The following is a 15,727-nucleotide window of genomic DNA, read 5'->3' on the forward strand; positions in this document are numbered from 1 at the left end:
GTACTACCAGAGAAGAGACAATACTGGACATAAACTTTGTGAATCTAGCTGGGCATGTGGTTGAGAGTTGAATGGAGCATTTTGAAGATAGTGACATAACCCGACACATTTCAAGATGGATATAGAAAGAGCTAAGTCAGTCTGAAAATTGAGGGAAGGCCAATTTCAGTATCTCTGGAGAGGGTGCAGGAGAGATTCATCAGGATACTTCCTGAGATAGTGTTTTGGTTATGGGGAGAGACTGGATAGGCTGGTTTTCTTCCTTGCAGTGGAGAAGGCTGAGGGAGGTCTCAATGGGGGTGTACAAAATTAGACGGGGTAGGCAGTAGTAAACTTCTCCTGAAAACAGATGTCTACAACCAGAGGGCATAGGTCTAAGATAAGTGGCAAGAGTTTTAGAGAGGATATAAGGAAGAATTTTTTTTTCCACTGAGGCCGGTTCGAATTTGGAATGCATCATCTTAGAGGGCGGTGGAGGCAGAGACTCTCAATGTTTAAGAAGTATCTAGACAAGCACCTAAATTGCCAAGCTATTGAAGGCTACAGACCAGGTGCTGGTAAATGGGATTAATAGAGATAGGTACTTGATGGTCAACATGGACAGGATGGGCTGAAAAGCCTGTTTATGTGCTGATTGACTCTGTAACACAAGACAAGACCTTGCAAGGTAGACTGGGAATAACTGCTTGCAGCTAGCTCTACATTGGACAGGTGTGAGTCATTCAGAGGTGAAATAATGAGATCACACCAACATATTCCCATATAAGTGGAAGTTTTGAACAGCAAGCCCAAGGAACCATGAATGTTGAGAGATGGTGAGGACTGGATGAAGAAAAACAAAGGAAGCACGTGGCAGGTATAGAGAACTGAAAACTGGAAAGGCCCACAAGAATGTGGAATGTAACAGGGCTAATTAAAAAAAAAATTAGGAGGTCAAGGAGAGGGCATGAAATATTACCAGGAGAACAAGATTATGGAAAAGCCAAAAGCATTTCATAAATACATATATTAAGGGCAAGAGAGTAACTAGGAAAAGAGAGAGACCAAAATGGCAATCTGTGCATGGAGCCAAAGGATGTAGATGAGGTCTTAAATGAATGGTTCTCATCTGTATTCATTAAGGAAAAGGATGTTCTAGTTGGAGAATTTGGGGAGGGGGATGGTGAAATTCTAGAATATTATAGCATTAAAAGCAAAGAAGGTATTAGATATCTTAAGGTGTTTACATCCACAGGGTGTGGTGAAATCTATCCCAATCTGCTCTGGGAGGTTAGGGGGAGAGATTTCTAGGATTCTGACAGATTTTTATATCTTTGCTGGTCACAAATGAGGTACCTGATGACTGCAGGATAGAAAATATAGATTCCTTATTTAAGAAGGACAGCAGGGATAAGCCAGGTAATTACAGGCCTGTAAGTAGGGAAGTTACTGGAAAAAGATCTGAGGAACAGGATGAATCTACATTTGGAAATCAAAGATAGCGTGGCTTTGTTAGTGGGAGATTCATATGACCAATTTTTCAAAGAGGTAACAAACTATTGATTGGAGTAGAGAAGATGGGATCCAAGACAAGTTAGCAAATGGATCCAAAATTGGCTTGGTAATGGGAGACAGAAGGTGATGATGGAGGGTCGCTTTTGTGATTGGAGGTCTATGACCAGCAATGTACTGCAGGGATTGGTGTTGGGGCCCATGTTGTTTGTTATATAGATCAACCACTTAGACATGAATGTAGGAGGTATGATTAGTAAGTTTGCAGATTATGAGAAGATTGGTAGTGTTGTTGACAGTGAGGATGATAGTCATAGGCTGCTGGATGATATTGATTAGTTGGTAAGATGAGTAGACCAGTGGCGGATGGAACTTAATCCTGATAAGTTTGACGTGATGCAGAGGACTAATAAGGCTAGGGCCCAAGGGAGTATTGAGGAGCAGGGACTTGGTGTACAAGTCCAAGGAACCCTGAAGATGGCAGCACAGATAGATAGTGGTGAACAAGACTTAAGGGATACTTTTCTTCATTAGCTAGGGTACAGAATATAAAAGCAGGGAGATTATGATTCAATTTTATAAAACTTTGGTTCGGCTACAGCTGGAACAGTACACAATTCTGGTTGGCTATAGGAAGAATGAGATTTCATTTTGAGGGGGGTGGGAGATGTTGGGTTGTAGGAAAAGAAGAGATTCACCAGGATATTGTCTCTGATGGAGTTTTTCAGTTATGAGTTGGGAGGAATGACTGGATAGGCTGTGTTTGTTTTCCTTGGAGTGGAGGAGGCTGAAGATGGGAACTGATAGAAGAATATCAAAATTTATGAGGGGCATAGATGCGGTAGATGGCAGGAAATTTTAGTTATCTAAAATTAGAGGGTATAGATTTGGGGTAAGGGTAAGAGATTTCAAGGGAATCCAAGGAAGAACCTTTTCACCTGAAGGGTGGTGTAGGTAGGTACTCTCACCTAAGAAGTTTGTAGATGAGCTCTTGTATCACCAAGGTATATGAGGCAATGGACCAAGTGTTGGTAAATGGGATTAGAATGGATATGTACTTGATGTTCAGCTTTGAATGGTAGGCTGAAGGGCCTGTTTCTATACTTTATGACTATAATATGGAAATATACCCAAGGATGTACTGTTTAAAAAAAAAACCAGAATAAATCCAATCTGGCATCATCAGTTTACTTTCATTAATCAGCCAAATTGATGTCACCGATAAAGCCATTTAGGTGATATTCATGTATGCAATTCATTTCACGTTTTGCAAAGATCGTCCAATCCAGACCTCATCACTTCATCACAGCCTGTAATTTAAACATGGACCAGAGAGTTAAATTCCAGAGATGAGGCAAGTGTGACTGCTTTTCACGTGAAAGCAGCATTTGACTATACATGGCATCAAGGAGGCTTTGATATCATGGTGAAACACTCCAATGGTTGATGTTATGCCTCAGCAAATAGATGGTTGTGGTTGCTGTAGTTCCAGCTCCACGATATTGCTGTAGGAGTTCCTCAGTTCAGCCAAGGAGATTGCCCTTTCTTCAGCTGCTTGCTAAAAGGCTGCTTTCATCAAAAGATTAGAAGGGTGGTGATTGCACAGTGTTCAATTATATTTGCTACAACTCAGCAAACGAAGCGATCTAAACCTGCATACAGATGAATGGCAGGTGGAATTTAACTCAGAAGTGCAAAGTGATGCATTTTGGGAAGCTTAACCAGGGCAGGACATAAGCAGGCCTTGGGAATTGTTGTAAAACAAAGAGACCTAGGGGCACAAGTACATAGTTCCCTGAAAGTGGCGGCACAGGTAAGACAAGGTAGTGCAGAAGGCGCATGGCACACTTGCCTTTATTGGACAGGGCATTGAGTACAGGAGTTAGTATGTCATGTTAAAGCTGTACAAGACATTGATGAGACTGCACTTGGAATATTGTACGCATTTCTGGTTGCCATATTATAGGAAGCATGTGATTGAGCTAAAGAGGGTGCAGAAAAGATTCACGAGTACGTTGCCAGAACTGGAGGGCTTGAGTTATAGGGAGATGCTGGATAGGCAGTGACTGTTTTCCTTGCAGTGAAGGAGGTTAAGGGGTGACCTTATAGAGGTTTATAAAATCATGAGGAGCATAGATAAGGTGGATGGTCACAGTCTTTTTCCCAGGGTGAGAATAGTGGCTCTCCTCCTAATCCCCCAGGCTGTGGAAGCTGTGACATGGCAAGGGTTAAGATGGTGTGCAGCTAGCCTGCAGCTGTACAGGACAAGGTCCTTGGAAGAATAAACTCCCCTTTGAACAGTATGAAATACCAAGGACATGAGCAGACTCAGCAGACCAGACAAGATAAAGATGCTAATGAAGGATTGGAAAGCACGCAGAAACTATTGGACAGTTACTCCTTACTGAAACTAAGGTATAATTGGCTGCTTTTGATCAGATTAATGCCTGTAAAAATGTATCATGATTGGTGATTTTTTTAAAATTCTATGTATGTTAATAAGGGATTAGAAAGTGCGCAAGATTTCAATTGGTCACTGTCTGTATAAAATTGACAATCCTGAGCAGAAGTTTTAGACTTGTTCAGTGACTGGGACCATGCTACCCTCCTTGTGCATAACTAAATAAAATTTGAGTGGGAAATGAATGCAAGTTGTTGGAGTCCAGTTGATTGGCGATAATGGTTTCTTGGAGTTTCCACTGAGATGGCTCACCTTTTGGCTTCGCTAAACGGGAAAACAAAGATGAGCCCTGGCGACCAACCAGTCCTAAGTCTGCGGCAGCTCATATTTGAGCAAGTAGGACTGAGTTTGTCGCTGGAAGGTAAATTTATTCCTGTGTGGAGTAGTTGAAGTACACCATCACATTAGTCGCCAAAGAGGGTAGCAATTGTGATGGGACGTTCAAATTCCTCGTTCAGGAACAAGGTCCTACCAGGAGAGTCGTGACAGTTGGAAGTTCAAGTCCCTGACTAAGGTACCTGGGTCGAGGCCCATAGAGAGAATAGGGAAAAGGACCATCGTGGGTAAGAGTGCGAATTTTATGTGTGAATGTGAATGAACGTGTGAGTGAAATTAAAATTAAAATAGGGGAAGCTCTGTCAAAGGACTGTCCCAGACCACCACCCCCACCCCTCAGGGCACAACGGCAACTTGTATGTTTTTGTATTCTGGCCCAGAGAGTGTAAAGTACGTAGGGAAATGGGAAAGGTGGATGTAGAGAGCGGGTAATTGTTCCCTCTGGGCGGTACATTCAATGTGGACTGTCTAGAGTGTTTACAGAATGTATTAACGGAAAGGGTAAAAGTAAGAAAAATGTGGGTTGGTCTGCATTTAATCACTGGAGAAGTGAGATGCAGAAACGGTTAGATGAATCCCGTAGAAAAAACAAGGAAAGTGTACAAAAATTGCTGGAGGAAAGGGAAAGACAGAAAGAGCAGGCAAGGATAATGGTGTCTACCTCGGTGTTTAACAAGAAACAACTGGTACCAGGATCTGAGGATGAACTGGATGACTATAAGCCTCTGTACCCTTGCCACCCTTGTTGCACAGTTATGAGTACTCTGTGACATCTGCACCAGCCAGTGCCCCGCCATAGTCGGAGGCTCCTGATTAGTACTATGGGAGACGCTGGGGGTGGGGGTGGTGGAGGGTGGCGGGTGTTTGCTGGTTCGCTGAATGAAGGTCTGGGTAACAGAACACACTGGATCCCATGATTATAGTGTGGGCCTGTACCCCACACATGCATTTCCAGCACCAACCAGAGAGACAGCCCATGTTTACAGGCCATAGTCTAATTCTGAATTACAGGTCCGTAGTGCAGGCGATTCCTGATCCCAAGGAGGATGTAGAAAGGTTTATTCGTAAGATGGAAATCCTCTAAGTGCCATACCCTTAATGTTGATGATATATATGTAGTAATGGATGCCTGTTTGGGGTCTACTTGGTGGAAACAAGTTAGAATGCTCAGTGGCTGGGGGATGGGCAACACATTGATTTAACTACACTCTGAACTAACCTAGCAAGCACTTTGAGGGAGTGTTTCCCTTGCACTGTAGATTGGCATAAGATGCACAGTACTGTGCAAAGGGCAGATGAAGATTTTAATAATTATGTAGAACACATACATACCCTATTTCAAAAACATTCCGGAATAACACCAGAGGCAGGGATGCCTGCCTTGATAAATGCTATTGTAAATGGATTGCAACCCAGGATGAAGGAGATGTTTACTGTTACTTATGTGGGATGGGAAGGCAGAGATTTGCATAAAATCATGAGTGTTTTGTGACATTGCCAAAGGCAGTTACAACATCAGAAATCTAAGCCCATTAGCAGAGGTGGGGACAAGAAGGCACTTGTGTCAGCATTGGCGGCTGCCCCATGTTGACAAGCCTGTGGTCGGAGTGGTGGATGTGGTAGGGGCAGAGGACTGGAGGTCTGCGAAGGGTTTGTTTTGTTTGTGGACGACCTGCCCACTGGGCTTGAGAGTGCCCTTGGCAACTTTGACATTTATCAGTTTTCACCACCACCACCACCACCACCACCCCAGGAAACGCAATTCACTGTAAATAATCTATTTGATCAACAATGCCTGTTGTGAAGTTTTGAGTCTGTCATTCCCTGGACTGTAAATGGACAACAGCTTAATTTCTTAATAGATGCTGGAGCCGCTTATTCCATGATTTGTGCTTCCGATTGAGCAAATAGTATCTGTTGTGGGACTTTCGAGACGACCAGTCTCTTTACCTGTCTCTTATAAGGTCACTTACAAGTGTCACGAACCAGCAACAAAAGAAACACACTGAGCATGATTCGGTGTTAAAAACTATTTTATTAATCACTACTTATGATAATACATAAAATAAAAGTAAAAATGTTAGTATGTTATACTTCAGAAATGTTAAACCTTGAACATTAACCCCAGAAACTAAACTCTTTGTGTGTGTGTGTGTGTGTGTGGCAAAGTCCCAAACTCCAAGTCCAGGAATGGTTCTTAAAGTTCAGTTCCGCAAGCCATAAGGTGAAACATGAGCAAAGGCTTCTTCAACAACCACCGTTGTCTGAAGATAAGACGTAGATGTAGAGAACATAGAGAGAGTAATTACGAAATCCAAATGTTCCACGATGGAACCCAAACGACACTTCAGTGTTTACTCGGTAGTGACTTCCTCACCCCGAAAAGCATCCGAATCTTGGTCGTCCACACACAAATACCTGTTTCCTTCTACAGGTCAGCAACAAAGTGAACTCCACTGGATTACTTCTAATTTCCATACATGGATTTCAGTGGCAGACACAGTTATTGTTTCTCATCCATCGATAGAGAAACTAACAGGCTAGTGTCTCTCTCCCTTTTTTTCTCTCTCTCTTCCTTCTTCTGACTTCTTCAACAACGTCATTACGTCCTTTATCTTCTGTTGACGTAAGCACGCATACACGCGCACACACTATCTTAAAGGGACTTTCACCGAGTCCGTAACACAAGCCTCTTGGACACTGAGGAAAACATCAGTTTCTCATAGCATAGGAACCTCCAGCTAACTTATTGGATCAGGATCTCCTTTGCAAGCTCGGTTGCACGTTGGTATGCTCCCCTGAAGGAGGACAACTCGAAGTACCAGAAACGGTATACCCAACATGCATGACATCTGAGTGGCATATGACTATCCATTTGCTGATTAGTGCTTAGTGCTGTTCACTAGATTGAGAAGATATATTATTAAAAATAAAACATACTGAAGCTTCACTTTGGACTATACAACTTTACAGTAGAAATCAGGGGTGTCAAAATTTTTGGAGGTGCCATCAGATTAGGAAGCAAAGGGGAAGGTGAGCTGGCAGAAGCCAAGGTTCTTTGTGTTCAATTAGTATGTCCCTCTGTTCCTTCAGAGCCTGCCATTCATGGTGTATGTCATTGCCTCATTAGTGCTCCCAAAATGCATCAACTCATTTATCTGAATTAAATTACATCTGCATTTTTCAACCCATTTCACCAAAACATCAATATCTCTCTGCAACCAAAGACAACCTTCCACACTATCAACAACTCCACCAAATCTTCACGTCATCTGTGAACTTGCTGATCTTGCCTCCCACTTCCATATCCAAGTCATTTATGATACAAACAAGGGTCCCAGCAGTGATCCTTGTGGGAGTCCATTAGTCACAGTTATCCCATTACAAAAATAACTTCCTATTGCCAAGTCAATTTTTGATCCAGTTTGCCAACTTGCCCTGGATCCCATGGACCCTAACCTTTTTGAACCAATCTCACATGTGAGACCTTGTCAAAGGCTTTATTAAAATCCATGTAAATCACATCTACTGCCCTGCCCTCATCAATATTCTTTGTTACCTCTTCAAAGAATTCAATCAAATTGGTCAGACAGGAGCTGCCCTTGATAAAGCCAGGTGCCTTTCCAAGTGATTATTAATCATCTCCCTTAGAATGTTTTTTTTCCCAGTATTATTCCTACCACTGATGTTAGACACAGGTCTATCGTTACCAGGCTTTTCCCTTGCTGCCTTTCTTGAAAAGGGGGCCACATCTGCTGACCTCAAGTAATCTGGTATCTCAGTTGTGTCCAGCAAAGATTTAAAAATCTCAGCCAGAGCCCTAGCGATCTTGTCCCTTGCCCCTCGCAGCAGCCTGAGATAAATCCCATCCAGTCCCAGGTGTTTATCCACCTTTAATCCTACCAAGGCATCGTACCACCTCTTTTATTTATGGAGACCTGCACTAGAGTTCCACCCATTCCATCACTGAATTCTCCAACTACAAAGTCTGTGAATACTGATGAAAAGTATTCATTCAGGAAACTTCAGTGTGATTAAGTGATTAGTTTTTCTTAAGAGCTTGGGCCCAGATGTCAGTGTTGGTTGAATAGTGCTTAACATACTGTACTCAGGAAATGCAGATGATTAATGACTTTGGAGCACATGTTTTAGGTTATAGGGAAGAAAATAGAGTATCAGTGGCAATGGAGCAAATAGGCCCACCATCAATTTAACATGTTTTTATAGGCCATACAATTTTGTCCCTATAATTTCAGTGCATAAATTGCATGCACACCTTTAATGAAATCTTTCTGATTTGAGGAAATTATTTCAGTCAATAGTTCTAATAATATAATGGCTTCTACTGCTAAACTATTTGAATGTTGTTTTGTACTCATGATTGTGAGAACTTAAACCATTATTGAGGTCCTGCAGCCTTTTGTCTATCTTATAATCCCTTGGTGCTCAGTTACATATCATCTTCACTTTATTTTCAAGTCTTTCTTGCAACTCTGAAAGCAGAAGGTAGCTGAACATCACACTCTGTTCCAAATGATTACAAAGCAGGCCATACAAGTACAATGCCTTCTAAGTGTATTTCTCCCTATGAGAGAAATGCCCACAGTTTCAATGCAACACTTAAAATTTGGTAACATTTGGTGAGTGTTTGGATCGGCGTATTCCAGTTTCTTGGCACTTAGCCATGGAAAACTGAACTGTCTTAAACTTTGGTAATCCGTCAAGCAAACTGATTTCCATTTGTCAAAAAACATGGTTGCAATGAAGGTCTATGTGTGGTTTGTTTAGATAAACAAAAACTAAAAATTGTGAATTTGATCCCAATTCTTCTTAACTTCTAGAGGTTTCCTTCAGAGATTTGTATTGGCAGGATTGCCACAGGAATTCTCTTCTCAATGTGGGGATATTTTAGAGCATTGATAGATTTGAGAGAGTAGTTCATCTTAATTACTTCACTTGCTAGTTATAAAATAACTATTTATAGATAAAAAAAATAACTATAGATCAATGGACATTAGATGTAAAATGTGCATTTTTTTCTAATGCTTGTATGCTAATGTGCAAATTTGGTTTTTACAGTATTAAGCTTTTCTCTCTTGAAAGGGTTTGTATAAATAAGTGGCAGCTGAAGCTCTTCAGGCATGAATTTGCAAAGGGTCTTGGATGAAGAACATCTATTCAACTGTTCATCTATTAAGAGCCTTTTTCATGCCTGGAGAGCCTGCTTAGGGTTATGGTAGCAAATAGAGAGGTAAAAATGATAGTGATTTGGTTACACTTAAAAATGCTGAATAAAGGATAAACAGGAAACCTGATGCCAATGAATGCAGGCAGAGGCAGTCAAATTTGCTTCCAGAAGAAACTAGTTAAATCTTGCTTAAGGTGGTGCCCACAAAGCTAAGTATGCTGCTTGCAATTTTGGCTGTGAGTACTGATGTCACATGACTTAAAAGGATGGTTTCATATCTAATTGATTTCTAATCCAGTAGATTGGAGAGTAGAGGGTACAAGAAAACTAGCAGCCAGCTCTGTGAAACTGCTGCCAGCTCTGTCTGCCTGCTGCCAATAAGCTTGCAATAACAATCCCTGCATTTAGAGTAATGGCAGACTTTAATATGAGATCAGATAGTTTGCAGTCATACAGAGTGAGTTCATTGCTTTTCTCTTCTAAGGCAACAGCTGATGTTGTCAACTCAGGAATAACAAAGCTGTGCTGTGGAGTCTCTCTTAACTGGTTCTTCCAGTAATATTATTTTCTCTGCTGAAAGGGAAATAGAGTGCAAAAGAGGGGCAGGAAAGGAAACGTGATATTTAGTATAAAACTGTCCAATCTTTCAAAAATGTTTTTCTATCCTATTTGATTATCTAAGTAATTTAATATTCTTTTTATTAGCATCAAAGTCCTGAACTAATAAATCCTGAAGATGAGATAACAGATAGTGAAGACAATGTGGAAGATGATTTGGGAGTCATGGATGATCAACGGAGTGTTATTTTACACCTCCTTTCTCAACTGAAACTTGGCATGGATCTCACTAGGGTATGTAATGAAATTGTCCATTTAACTTGAGATCAAATATATTTAATACTGAATAAAGAGTTGTGTTTGCTGTTTGATAATGGTGCTACATACTTAGTCAACAATTGTGGGGGAAAAATAACTATTGATCAACAGATGCAAGAAGTACCTTACTCAAAGTCTCATCTGACAACATAAACCATTATGGGCTATTTTAAGTGTTTCTATTCCTTCCACTTAGGACCATGAACTGAAAAGTTCAGTAGGCAGCAAAACAAACATTGTTTTTTCTTATTGAAGTGTTGTGAATTGATTTGATGAATGGCAGCTTGTTACAATGCTTTGGTGATCTATTTATAATAATATGAAGACCGACTGTAGCAGAATGTTCCTTGATTTGCTGGCATACTGATACTAATTTACTGATAAGGTAATTAAAATATATGCTGTAATGATGTCATATCTCTGGCATTGTTTAATCCTATTCTACCAGTTCATCTGCAGTAGGTCTTATTGGGAAATGTATTGAGGCCTATAGGTGCGCCAGAGGTATTAGCATCTTGACTTGACCTATTTCATTTCTTTTAAATTGCAGTTGTCATTTTAGTGAAATCTATAGTATCTGGAACAACAGTTTAATAAATACTTTAAAGAGCCTGGCTTTCATGCCTTTGTTCTTGGTTTAGATTTTGAAATTGTGAAAAATAATGTAAGGTCAGAAGTCTGAAATCTGGATGTTTAATTTTCATATCTGGTTTAGGTTTTTTAAATTGACTACAGTTCAATTTAAGTATGGAAAAATGATGTGGGGAATCCATTAGGAAGATCATGGTACTTGTGTTTAAAAGTACAAGTAGTTTAAATTTTAAATTTTACTGTGTGGTTACAAGGTAAATTGAAAGAATGGTTCAGTGAGCATGCAAAATGCTTTTGTTTACTTTTGGAAAGGGAAAAGGTTGGTCCTCAAGTTAGGGTCTTAAATTGGGAGAAGGTCAATTTCAACAACGCAAGAAAGGACCCAGTGAAAGTAGATTGGCAGCAGATATTTGTGGAAAAAAATGACATTTGACTAGTGGGAGTTTTGTTAAAAAGAGAGTTAGCAAAAGTTCGATTCCAGAATGTTCCGGTAAGGGTGAAAGACAAAGATAGCAAGATTAGGGAACCGTGGAATGACGAAGGACATTAAAGTTTTGATCAGGGATAAAGAAGCATGTGATGCATATAGGCAACTGGAATTGAATGAATCTTGAAGAATGTAAAGGGTGTAGGAGAGAACTTAAGGAATTAGGAGGGCAAAAAAGGGGCATGAAATATCCTTGACAGGTAGGATTAAAGAGAATCCCAAGATATTCTATCTCAGGAGCAAGAAGGTGGTAGCTGGGAATATGTGGGTCCTTGCAGGGACCAAAGGGGTCATCTGTGTGTGGAGCAAGAGGATGTGGGCAAGGTCCTAAATGAATACTTCTGTATTCACCAAGAATGGTAGGTAATGAGTTCTGGAGGGGTGGGGGAGGAAGTGAATGGTGGTACATTGATGGTCTGGAGCATGTTTGTATTAAGAAAATAGATGGGTTAGATGACTTAGCTTACCATGGGGATTTATGTATTCTGAGGTAAATTCCAGGATGCTGTGGGAAGCAAGGGAGGAGATAGCTGGGGCGCTGATGGAGATTTTTGCATCTTCGTAGCCACAGATGAGGTACCAGAAGACTGGAGGATGACTAACGTTGTTCCTTTATTCAAGAAGGGCAACAGGGATAAGATGGATAACTATGGGTTGGTGTGCCTTGAGTTGGTGGTAGGGAAATTGATGTAGAAAATTCTAAGCAATGAGATTTATGTACATTTGGAAAGGCAGGTGCTGATCAGGTGTAGTCAGCATGGCTTTGTGTGGGAGAATTCCCGTCTAACTAATTTGACTGTTTTTTTTTGAGGAAGTAACTAAGAAGATTGATGAAGACAGGGCAGTAGAAATTCTGTATGGACTTTAGTTAGGCTTTTGACAAGGTCTTGTATGGTGGGCTGGTCCAGAAGGTCAAGGCATATGCGATCCAAGGTGAGCTGGCTAATTAGATCCAAAATTGAGAAACAAGAGGAAGCAGACGGTGCAATCTGGAGCAAAAAACAATATGCTAGAGGAACTCAGCAGGTCAAACAGCATCTGTAGAGTCAAAGGGATGGCTAACGTTTCAGGTCATTGGAATCAGTGTCCTGGTGCCGAGGCTTGACTGGAAACGTCGACCATCTCTTTGCCTCCACAGTTTGACCCACTGAGTTCCTCCAGCATTTTATTTTGTCGATTCAAAATTGTCTTGGTGATAGGAGGCAAAGGGTGATGATGGAAGGGTCAACACACAAAGTACTGGAGGAACTCGTGGGTCAGGCAGCATCTATGGAGGGAAATGGACAGTCGCCGTTTCGGGTCAAGACCCTTCATCAGGACAGGATAGAAGGAAGCTTTTGTAATTGGAAGTCTGACTAATAGTGTACCGCAGGAATTGGTGCTGTGATCTTTGATGTTTGTGATGAATATTAATGACTTGGATGTGAATGTAGGAAGTATGATTATTAAGTTTGTGGAGGATATGAAAATCAGTGGTGTTGTGATAGTGAAGAAAGTTGTCAAAGGCAACTGCAGGATATAGATCCAATGAAAAATTGGGTGGAATGTTAGCAGATAGAATTTAAATCCAACAAGTGTGAAGTGATGTATTTTGGGAAGTCAAATTGGGGTACGACATTTACAGTAAATGGTAGGACACGAATGTTGATGGACAGGGTTCAGATCCATAGTTTCTTGAAAATGGGGAAATGGATAGATAGGATGGTGAAGAAGGCATATGGCATGTTTGCCTTGATGGGTAGGATTAAGAATATAAAAGGTTATGTTACAACTTTGCCAAACACTGGTTAGACTGCACTTGGAGTATTGTATGCAGTTCTGACTGCCACACTAAGATATCTTTATTAGTTACATGTACGTCGAAGCACACAGTGAAATGCATCATTTTGCATAGTGTGTTCTGGGGGCAGCTTGCAAGTGTCGCCACGTTTCTGGCGCCAATGTAGCATGCCCACAACTTCCTAATCTGTAACACTGTAGAAGGATGTAGTTGTGCTGGAGAGAGTGCAGAAGAGATTTACCAGAATATTGACTGGAGACACGAGACTGCAGATGCTGTAATCTGGAGCAAAAACAAAACAAGCTGCTGGAGGAACTCAGCGGATCAGGCAGCAACTGTGGAGGCAAAGGGATAGTCAGTGTTTCTGATCAAGACCCTGCAGGATTCTGATGTAGGGTCTTGACCCAAAGTGGGTTCCTCCAGCAGCTTTTTTTTTAACCAGGATGTTTGCCTTGGTTTAGAGGACTTCAGTTATGGAAAGAGATTGGATAGGCTGGGCTTGTTTTCCATGGAGCGAAGGAGGCTAAGGGGTGAACTGATAGACGTATATATAAATTATAAGAGGCATAGATAGGGTGGATTGTCAGAATCTTTTTCACATGGTAGGGGTATCAAAACCAAGGGGACATAAATTTAAGGAATTTTAAAGGGGATCTGAGGGTAAGTTAATCACACAGAGGGTGGTGAATATATGGAGCTGCCAGAGTAGGTGCTGGTGGTGGATAGAATTACATCATTTATAAGGCATTTTAGACAGGTACTTGAACAGGATATGGATCTAATGCAAGGGATTAGTGTATATTGGCAAAAAGTGAGGCATGGCTGCGGTGAGCTGAAAGGCCTACTTCTGGCCTGTACAACTCTATGATTCTGCTTATTGTATATAAATGATTTTCCCTTTTCTGTATTTGAACTCAATAGTTATTTTACTATGAATATTTCACCAGATATCCACATCCATATGCATGTAGCTTGAAGTAACATGAAAAATATTGAAAATTGACAAAGATCACTTTTTTTGAACAGAAGATGAATTCAGTCAAAAAGTTGAGTTCCTCATTCATTCAAATTGTTCCTCCATACATATTAATTTGGATTAAATTTTTTTGTTAAAAGGGGAAATAATCTAGGGATAGTGTACAATCAAGAAATTTGCTTTTTATCTGGTCGAGTTGTTCAAGAGATTTTACACTAAGTTTATAAATTAATCAAGCTCCAAATGTAGCTGTTTGGTTGATACTATTACCTCATTAAGACCTGCAATGAGTATTATGATTTCCTTTTAGTGATTGATACTTCTAAAAATTGTGTATCATTGCTATGAAGTCATTGAGTCTTGATAAATATTCTTCTTGGAATCACACATTTTGTCTTTGACCAAAAAGAGAAGCACATATGGATACAAGTTGCACTTAGAATGGTGGAAGTAATGCATGGCAGGTTGGGAAGAAGTTTCTGCTTTTCCAGTACATAAGATCCAGTTATAAAATTATTTCACCTCTGCATTTGTAGTCTATCCATGCTACCTGGTTTCTCAACAGAGCAAGACTAAAGCATTGAAGGCTTTGCAAAGTGTTGTAGGCGTTTATTTCAGCAAGATAATCTTCAAGGATTTGCAACTCAATCAATTTAGATTCTGATTTGGTTTGTACAATCCATCTAGACATTGGATCAACCTTTTTCATTACATATGATGGATAAAGTTTCTTTTCGATGAGTATGAAGTTTTTGAAAATGAAAACCAGAAAACATTCAAAAATGGGTCTTAAGTCATTTGCTTTGATATGAACAGCCCCTCTGATCAGTGGACAGAAACAAGATAAGCAAAGCAACATTGGCAGATATGTGGCAGTTATCAGGAGATTCTAACTGGTACCAAACTAAACAACAGGAGTTTTCATTTTCCATGAATTATCCAAAACAAGTTGAATCTATTCAGACATCCCCTAAGAGGTTAGGGTTACTTAAAGCTATAGGAATCTATATAATCATCCTGCTAAATTTCAACTCTGGTGTGGCATCAGAAACTTGACACATTGGACAGTTACCCCCAGAACTGGAATATTGTATATCCTTATATCTCAGTACTTCTGTATGAATGTGAAATGAGTTTTGCTTGTTACTGGAAGATATGTATAGACAGCATAAAAGTGCCCATTTGTTGTTGTCATTTAATGGGCTATGAAAGATCCATTTAAGAAAGCTTCTGTGAAGTGGAAAAATTCTCACTTGTTTAGAAATTAACCTATTCAAGATTTTTACTTAGAGCTTTATCCTGCCCTAGCAATCTGTTTAGCTGGTTGTGGTGGCCATGACTCCTATGCTTTCTCATTGGATTAGGGAGCTTCACAGCATGCTGTGACTTGGTTTTTCTTCTGTCTGTTAACACATAGTCATAAAGCGCAAATCATTCATTTGTAATGCTAATTGTCTTAAGGAGATTGCAGCACGTATGTCAACTTTCTGTTGATATAAAATAATGAATTTATTTAATGACTTTCATAACCACTATACATC

At 40.3% G+C, this 15,727-nt stretch overlaps 1 protein-coding gene across 1 annotated transcript in view; it reads left to right on the plus strand.

The window, feature by feature from the left end:
- The window catches only part of LOC127570262 (oxysterol-binding protein-related protein 10-like), a 118,075-nt gene that overhangs the window by 68,448 nt on the left and 33,900 nt on the right, over nucleotides 1-15,727 (plus strand). The window contains exon 7 of the mRNA XM_052015613.1: nucleotides 10,182-10,328. Coding sequence (XP_051871573.1) covers nucleotides 10,182-10,328 — 147 coding nt within the window. The remainder of the gene's footprint in view (nucleotides 1-10,181; nucleotides 10,329-15,727) is intronic.

This window comes from Pristis pectinata, chromosome 5 (genome assembly GCF_009764475.1).
Source record: "Pristis pectinata isolate sPriPec2 chromosome 5, sPriPec2.1.pri, whole genome shotgun sequence".
In the NCBI taxonomy this organism is placed as follows: domain Eukaryota; kingdom Metazoa; phylum Chordata; class Chondrichthyes; order Rhinopristiformes; family Pristidae; genus Pristis; species Pristis pectinata.